Genomic DNA, 9,524 nt, shown 5'->3' on the forward strand with positions numbered 1-9,524 from the left:
TAACTGCCTTAAATCTGATTATTGCAACCCACATCGACTGTTACATCATCTTTTTCCTCGTACTTTCAAGTAGAGCTGAAATCTCATCAACAGGTGGGTAACCAAAAATGATCAGAACTACTACTAAATGCTGTCATCTACTCTCATTGTCAGTGTGCGATGTTTGATGCTTTCCAGGAGTTGAGCGCGTGATGAGATATCGTGAGTTTCCTTCAGCTGCACTGTGCGCCCTCCACCTCCTCCTCCTCCTCAGCCTGTGATCTCGTTTCCCAGAATGAGTTCTAATCGTCCCCACAGAAGGGTTGTGAATGTGTTATTTTCACCTGTCGATGTTCCGCGTAGGTGGTGAGAGCAATAGCGATACCATCCAAAGAGCAAGAAAAGAAGAAAACAACACGTTTTTTTTTTCCAGTGCAGAAAAAGTGATTAGTGGCACGAACGCAGGACACAACACATCTTCTGCCTGTAGTGCATGCTGGTCTAGTGGTGAAGATAGCAAAGCCTTTTTTATTTTATGTAACATTGATGTCCTTAATTCATAGAGATGCTGTTTGATTCTAAGGGTCAAAGCTTGTGTTGTTTAGTCAGAGCATCATACAGAGCGAAGTGACTTTAAACATTACTGTGAAGTGGAAGCACCTCAGGGCGACAACAGCTCAGTCATGAAGTGGTAGCCCACGCTGAGAATATGGAGACATTTTAGCCAATTGGGGGCTTCCAACTTTGCAGCTTCAGTTTGGGGGAAGACCCTTTGCTGCTCCAGTATGACTGTGACATGGATAGATAACGTTGGTATTGAGAAACCCAGCTGGCCTGTAGAGATTACCCATACAGCCAAACCAACAGTGCAGTTAAAAGAATTATGATGTTTTCAAGTGAACAGTTCCTTCAGATTTACCATCACTTCCTCAGCTACCTTTTAAGTGATATTACTAACCAATCGCACAAAACTAGTCCTCAGTACATAAAAGTGGACACAGATTGAAGGGGTTTAAACACTTTGGATTTTCTGTTAAAATTCAACTTGACATCAAAACTGTAGCCTCCCTTCCTAAGATACGGTAAACTACTCGCACAGCCAAGATCTGGTAAAGGAAATGATCTTAGGTGTTCCATTTTCAGAGGATGTGTTGGTACAGGTTGCTGAAACTGAGCGCACAGCCCCACAGGACGCTTTCACATCTTTTCCTGTTGACAGTTTCCTCCCAGCTTTTCACGGTTACGCAAAGGGCAAAGTAAGCTGAGCGCAGAGGGGAGGAGATGCTCACCAATTCTGCTGATGAGCGCTGGTATCAGCACTATGACTCATGTCTTACTATACACTGGAACATAAGCTACTTGCACTTCAACTGACAGTACATGCACAGTCAAGTCTGAGGTGAATTTAATTTAAAGAATTTAAGGAGTGGTTGCTCATTGAAACATGGTGGACTCTGTGGAGGAGGACCAGTTCCCTCTGTATATATTGAAGACTTATTCTAAAATTAGAAAAAAAAAAAAAAAAAGACAAATCTTAAATGCAAGTGATTGTGTACTCATACTCAGTCATAAGTCACTTCAGGCAACAAGTCATGCATTAGTTAAGCATTAATTATGCATATGATTTTCCTCATTATAAAGTGTTACCAAAAAATCCTGTGCACAGACGGCGTAAAACATTTATTTCGAAACATACACTTAAAAACATCTCCTATGTAATTGTAAATTTAACATTAGACAGTCCATGTCACCGCTGCTGCAGTGAGCAGCACCTCCCCGTCCACACTGGGGACATCCTACCGCCATTACTGTCCAATAGTGACAAAGTTGAATAAAACCTGCAAACCATTAACAGTTAAGATGTTTCTTAGGCAAGATCCACTTCAAGTGCAGAGCAGCAAATTAACACTTGAGCACAAGATTTGGTTTGCTGCACTTAGCAAACCAAATCTTGTGCTCAAGCAGTCGATCTTACATACGAAAACCTCTCGTTCTCATATTTGAATCATATATGACTACATATGATGTTATAAAAGGAATGTGCAGACCGTGAAGTATTTATAGTGGATGAATACTGCACACTCTCAAGGAAACTAATCTGTTTAGGACTTCTGCAGCAGGTAGGAGTAAGGATGTAAAAGGCAGACTTAAGTTTTCAGCCATATAAAACACATATGTATACAGCATAGCTCTACTAATCTGCACTCTGAGGGTGTCCCGAGCAGTGCCGGATTAGAATTAGCCATGCCTTGCAATTGGTCAGATCTGCAAAACCATTCAGTGGTTTTTTTTCTCATGCTCATTCTAAAGAAGCCATATGTGGACAGCCACCACTCAGAGACACTGAGTTAGCAATGTGCATCTCTTTAAATCTCCCACTCAGAGCTCCATGTGTGCTTCCCTTATTGGATTTTGATTAAGAAAGTTTGGAGTGTCCCCACCGTCCTCGCTCGGGGTGGACAGGTACTCTAACTCATAGCCTCCGCTTCTGTTGGCTGGCCGGACTTCATTTGATGTTTTTTTGTGTTCCAGGATCTGCTGCAGCTGGTGGCTAGCATACTGAGGCTTGGCTGTGAGGGGTCCAACAGCAACCTCTACGCCCAGGATGTCGGAGACCATGTAGGGGCGAAGCCAGCCCACCAGAGGGGTGGTGCCAGGGGTGTAGTGAGTCTGCCGGTGGTAGAAGAGGAGACCGTCCACCTGCAGCGAGAAGTTCAGAATTAAACTAATGGAAGCCCGATGAGATGGACACAAAATGTCTTTCAGTAAAAAGTTAATGAGTTAGAGCATTTTTAGCATTTATCTGACTGAAACAGTGCTTGTAATCTGCAGCACTCTGGTTTGTGCAGAAAACAGTAGAAGAACAAGAGAACTTTTCTTACACTGAAGCTGTACTCAGCTGCCAGGCTTTTCTGAATCGATTCTGCTGTGCAGTCAGTGCTTTGGAGGCTCACAAACCGGAACTGTTGGGCCAAAAACCCCCCCCAAAAACCCAACCAAACCAAAAACAGAGCACCACGTTGTTAGTTCCAAACACAATTTGTCATCTTGTCAAAAATTACTTTCCAATAAGTCAGTTCACTCCACAAGCGCTAAGCCTGATTTAGGTCCTACTGGGCCGTACCATGCACACATTGAAGATTAAGAGGTGGAACCTGAACTCAAAGTTCACCCAGGCTTCCTAAAAACACCATAATCTTCAAGATTTGTGTGTAATAATCACTTTAGAGTGCAATTAGGACAACAGATGGAGTTTGCCTTTAATTTGCCTTTGTCTGATTTCCCACTGAGGACGTTTAAGTCCAAGCTCTGGACTTTATTTGTCCCATATGTGGAAATAAGATGCAGCAAGTCATAAAGCACAACAAACACAAAATTCTGAAAACACAAGTAATAAACATGTACAGTCCGGGAAACAACAATACCAAGTACCAAAAACTAGGAAGGAAAACTGGGATGTGAAGTGAAGAGGCTCTATTCTTGGCGCTGTTACTCACAGGGTTGCGTTTGGCGATCTCTGACAGGCCGTCCGCCTCCTGGACTTTGGACTGGAGCCAGTAGAAACGGAATTCAGTCTGTTGATGAGAGAACACGCACTGTAAACAAGAAACCTTTCTCAAATCCTGAGCCAATGATATGGGGAAACGTGGCACATCTGTGGTCCAGATTTTGCTACTAAGGCAATTAGACAAGCATTCCAGGATTGCTGGAAGATTAGAAGCCAATCTTACAGGGCAGTCGTACACCGGGTGGCCTCTCCAGCACATGACATCCAAGATGTAGTACGTTCTGTCCACCTCACTGTAAATGCAGTCCAGGATCGTGTAGTCTGTATGGAGCACAGGGCATTTCCGGATATACATCAAACACTGAACCAAAACTCACTCATTATCTCTTTATATTTCAACGATCATTTATGAACTATAAAGCACTAAGAAGACCTTTACAGCCTCATCATACAAAATGAATATCACCTGCAAAGGATGTGAATGGATGCCTGACTGATGGCAGTGGTAAAAAAAAAGTTATATATATGTATATATATATATATATCTGTATATAAGTTGTAGGTTCTCTCAATATAACCTGAAACTCACAGGTGAATGGGAGCCAATGGGAGGACCTACTGCAGATCACTTTCCTGCTTTGCTAAAATGCCTGAGCAGTCTGCTATAAAAGACCACTGCGCTCCACGCACAACAGGGCCCACTTACCTTTTCCCATGGCTGAATTATGTCGGTTCCCTCCGGGCAGCAGGGAGGGGAAACGGTTCACACAGTAGCCGCTTTTAGTGTACGCTGCAGTGGAGCCCTTGAGGAGAAAAAAAACCAAAACAAAACAAACAAAATTGTCAAAAATAAAGTCGATACATGAGGGAAGAGGCAACTGTTACCGTAACAACCACACCGAGATCGAAATTTCTTGTGCCACGTGTTGAAGCTGTTGCTGCTACAAACAAAGAGGAAAAGATTAGAACACTGGATGGTTTGGTTTCCTGTAAAAGATGGCCACACAGAGTCCTGCAGTATTGATACGTGATGCTGACAACGCTTTACACACATGAACTGAACTTCAATAAATTGTATTTTTTTTTTTTTTTTGCAAAAAAAATTGTATTCGAGCTGCAACAATTAATTGATTGAAAGAAATGATATCTGTAAATATTCTGTTTCATCGTCATTGGGTTTTGCACTGTTGGATGGACAAAAGAAGCAATTTGAAGGTGTATTTCTCACAATTTTTTGACATTTTGTAAACTAAACGATTAACTGAAAATAACTAAAAAACTAAAAGCAAACAAAAAAAAAAGACAAAACTGATATATGCAAGGCAAATTTTGCAATAGCACATTTTGTTACTTTGTAATTATAATTTACTGAGCATAATTAATTTAAACAACATAACTTATTATTGTGATAAAAATATAATCATACTATTACTAGAGCTAAAATAATTAGTTGATTACTTGATAAATCAATCATCACAATACGATTTCACTCCAATGATGAGGACAATTCTCACTAATTATTGCCCAGTACTGTTTGAAATATATCATAATTTATGTGTGCACCCTTTTTTAAGCTCCCTACACGCAGCCAAAACAGAAAAGTGCAACATACTTGAATTTACATGACAGCTTGATGATTGTAAATGCTGGGGTTTATGTTAATACTGGCACCTTAAAATGGCGTCACTGATCAGACAAAGTTTGGAGGCTGTCGGTGTGAGCTCTCCCAGCAGACATCAAACCTCTAACTCCAGGGCAGAATTAGTACCATAAAGTTCCCACAGAGTGGCACAAAAACTTTGGAGAGACACAAAGCTCAAAAGGGTCAAATGCGAACGCCTGTGCTGCCGTTTCTGTTTTTCACAAGGCCTTCGGTTCTTGTTCTGTAAAGCGAGCCGTGTGGTGCTGTTTCACAGTTGTGTTATCAATGAGGTCAAAGTGTGGAATAATGAATGAGGAACCAGATGACGCTCATAATGAGGTGATAGCTGGTTGCATCACAGGGTGTATACTGTCTGCAACACCAGTACAATGAAAGTCTGTGTGTGGGTAACAGAGCAAAACTGTAGCCGAGGGCCAGCATTACCAGCAATCTGCATCTGATGCTGCTAACTTTGCTGATAGGATTTACTACTCATAAACCACAAAACTGATACAACATGAGGCAAAAGATGCAGTTGATTAACATTCAACACGACCACAGCACACAGGATGTTGTAAGAACGCAAACTGAAAACCCCCAAAGTTATGACAAAGTGGCTCATTTTATGTCACTTAATACTAAGAGGAATTATAATTTTCAGCTTTTATACCAGAACTGCTGTAGAAACTACCACTGCTGGAATGACACAAGGTGTTTTGACGAAATGCACCACAGCAGAAGAGAAAATTAGTCACATATAAATTACAACCTTCAATCAATCAATACAGCATACGGTCATCACGGAATCTGTGCTGCTTGCACCTCTGGTACTTCACTTTAACTCATCTGGTGTTGAGGCCAAACATGTTGTTTTTAAGTGTTTTGAAGTACGCTGTACCAGTGGCTATACAGTATAAGCAGCTGCTTATATTTTATATCGATAAAACTGCTTCACAAAGAGACACAGACTCGGTATTGTGGTAATTATACGATACAGATTTTACTCATTTGGCACTTTACATACGCAAACCCACATCTTTGCAGTATTAAAATGAAATCACTTCAGGCTCACTGCATCTTCCATCACAGGTTCAGGAAGATTCTGTTGGCCCACATTATTAATGCTGTGTATGGTGGCTCATCTTACTCACAGGCATAACTCATATCTCATCATCTCTCCCAATACCAGGAATGCAGTTTTGAACTTACAAGCAATAAATGCAAAGTACCATAATCCTCTCAAAATACTGACTCAGTTCAGATGTGACACCACATTCAAATTAGACAAGCTCCCCTGACTGCTGTTGTACATGTGCAAAATAAATAAATAAAATAAATGGGAAAACGTTAAGATTTTCGGGCTGGAAGATGACACATCAAAAACAGCAGAGTGGGAAACTTTTTTATAAGCTAGCAAGAAGCAGCTCACAGAATCTCAAATGCATTTGACTGACAGCTTTATGTACAGTGAATTATCAATGTGACACTCTGAGGTAATCATCTTATACCTCGCCAAATTCTTAAATTCAGAAACAGCAGGGAGACATGATGAGAACCAATGAAAGAGCAGTGACAGATTCTTACCTTGGAGGCAACAATGAGAGATCTTTTCCCCACAGGACAGACCACCATCAGCCAATCAGTGTCCAGCTCTGATGGCACATCCACCAGCCACTCTGACAGCATGAGCTAAGGAGGAAAAGGAACCTTGTTAGCAAGCATTTCATCTTTATCAACTCTGTATTTAAAACCGTAATACGCTTTGTAAACAATGCTTTGGCATTCTACAAGCTCACTGATCTGTCATTCTAGAAACTCATGCGCCCTCTGCTGGTCAGGATGAAGAATGCAAAAGGAAAGCACATGACGTAAGGAGCTGTCCTTCACACAAGACCAAGAGTAGTATCTCTGGATAATAACACATCAAGTGCTGACCTGGTTTGCATAATGTTTTGGCAGCTTCCTTCTCTCAACTTCCATTTCCTCTTCTTCCGTATTGCCATCCTGCTCCCGTTCCCCCTCGTCTTGTTTCTCCATGTCCTCCTCTCCATCGCTGTCTGTCCCCGTCCAGTCCCCGTCAGCCAGACGCCGAGCATGGTTTACGTAGTTTAACCTTTTACTGAGATGAGCGGAAGGAAAAACGTCACATTCAGATACTCTCAGTGTGATATTATTTTAAAAGATGAAAACCTGTACATTTGACAAGCACACAAGATCAAGTAGTCACTCAAAATCTTAAAGCAAGCATTTGAAATTGACAAAACTGACATCACTGAATCTGCAACAACTTGCGATCAATTAAAAAGTGTCCAGTGCATTCTGTAAATACAGTGGGTGCATTACGCTACGTAGTAAAATAAGATCTGGATCTAAATCTGGAACTAAAACCTCAGAAAAACTCAAGGGTCAAATACTGAGCTGTAAGGACATTTACCTTTTCTGCAGGTCAAGGAAACGCCGTCGTCGCTCGCTCTGCTCCAGCACGCTGTATTTGCTTTTATACTGGGCCAGTCGAGGGTGAGGGGCGGCTGTGCTGTTGGGCTCCTTGGACACAGCAAAGCTGGCCGACAGGGCTTTGGTCAGGTCATCCATGGGGACTCTGTGAAACCAATACCACGACTGTTAGATAAACTTTTTTTCTTTTCCCCAGATTCTGCCTGAGACTGACCATCCCCTTCCCTACAGGAGACCTCTGAAAGCGCTTATATTCTTAATACATGTCTTTGAGAATTCTGTGCAAACCTCTGTGCCTCCGTGAAACTGAAAGCCTTTTAAAATGCAGCACATGTATGGAATATAATTTTAAACTGAAATCTCATTTGACCCTTTTAGATCCATGTTTACATGACCCGATGTAAAGATCAGGGCTGAAACTAACAATCAATGCCATTATGTATGTTTGTTTCAACTGAAAATAGGGCAAAGTGCCTTTGACAGTTTCCAAAAGCCCAAGGAGACACCTTTAGAGTGCTTGTGATTTTTAAACAGTACTCTAAAACCCAAAGGGATTCAATTTACAACAGAGAAAAGCAGCAAATTTGAGAAGCTGACACATATTGCTCGATCAGTGACTAAAATGATTATTTGATCATCATAAACGGTGAAAATTTCTTTTCTTTTGACTAATCCTTTCAGCATCAATATTGATGATAGTGTGGGAAATCGTCACTAAATCTCGACAGGGTCATAACCCAGCCACGTAAACACATCATCTGTTTGTCATTGTCAACATCAGATTATGGCCCCATGTAACTTATTTGTCCCTGCCTTTACCCCCGACCACTGGTCACCACAAAAAGAGTAAAAAACAACATATAAGGAGAGGGCTGCACTTGTTAATATTAATACTAAATAAATTACACCTTAAAACATCTTCTCTGTAGACACCCCGTCATTTGGCGGGGGTCTAATGTCCACGACGTGAAAAAAGCCCGGGGACCCTTGTTTAACAGACTGCTACATTCAGTCAGTTATCTTAGCAGCTAGCATTGTGCTAAACCTGCTAGCATCATGTGGGCCAAGCAGCCGTTAGAAACACAGACTGTAACGCGACGTTAATGCATTACTTTCCTACTTACTTCACATACTTATTAGACCAAAACTAACGACTGGGCAGTGGTGTAGCTCAGATAATGGCCACAAACATTACCAAAAAACATACCTGGGACATCTAGAGAGGCTGCTGCTGCTGAAACGTCACGCTGTCATCTTTCCCACCAAAGTAGGTCTGTGTGCGGACGCACGGTATTAGAGGACACGCCCACTGCATGGTCCACCACCGAAACCGTCGCAGTTTGGCGCAGGTTTTACGAACCAGAGCTACGCATTGATAGCTTTAAGCACAAAACTACCTGGTTAAGTTTATGAAAAGATCATCATTTGGCTTAAGTTAAAACAGCGAACGTAACGTTCAACCAGGAAGTTATCTCGGGGGGGTGTGTCGTAAAGTGAAGTGGGTGCGTCGTAAAGTCTGTCGTCTTTCAGTTGGTTGATTAAATATGGAAAACTAACCCTTAACGCTGTAGACTTTTTGCTCTACATAGAAATTCTGCGATCCTGGTGTATACATCGGATTGAGGATTTTCAGAAAATGTGTGTGTGTTTGTTACATTTATGATTATGTATCTAAACACACATTTACAGGAAACTAATTTAAGAAGTATTCACATCATTAAGTAAAAGTAGCAGTACCACACTATAAACACTTTAAGATCTGCCTTAAGGGGGCTTATTATTATCAAGAAAATATTCTTGTATATAGTAAAAGCAGCTTAGTCACTGTGCAGAATGGTCCCTGAAATTTATTTCATTATTGGAACATTATTGGATATTTACTGATGATTTTAAATAGAATGGACATAGTCTAATGTAGATGGTCGAGGTGGAGCTAAACTC

General features: G+C 41.3%; 1 protein-coding gene across 1 annotated transcript; it reads right to left on the minus strand.

Annotated features, from left to right (window-relative positions):
• Positions 1 to 1,633: 1,633 nt before the first annotated feature.
• On the minus strand, positions 1,634 to 9,073 carry snupn (snurportin 1). The gene is made up of 9 exons (XM_046394853.1): positions 8,791 to 9,073; positions 7,564 to 7,728; positions 7,065 to 7,248; positions 6,714 to 6,818; positions 4,194 to 4,290; positions 3,711 to 3,808; positions 3,477 to 3,554; positions 2,862 to 2,942; positions 1,634 to 2,679 (listed from the first exon to the last, which is right to left on the minus strand). The coding sequence occupies exons 2-9, from the start codon at positions 7,719 to 7,721 to the stop codon at positions 2,359 to 2,361; spliced, it is 1,122 nt and encodes a 373-aa protein (XP_046250809.1). The 5' UTR covers positions 7,722 to 7,728; positions 8,791 to 9,073; the 3' UTR covers positions 1,634 to 2,358.
• Between the last annotated feature and the right edge of the window lie 451 nt (positions 9,074 to 9,524).

The sequence above is a fragment of the Scatophagus argus genome, chromosome 7, assembly GCF_020382885.2.
Source record: "Scatophagus argus isolate fScaArg1 chromosome 7, fScaArg1.pri, whole genome shotgun sequence".
NCBI classification, from domain to species: domain Eukaryota; kingdom Metazoa; phylum Chordata; class Actinopteri; family Scatophagidae; genus Scatophagus; species Scatophagus argus.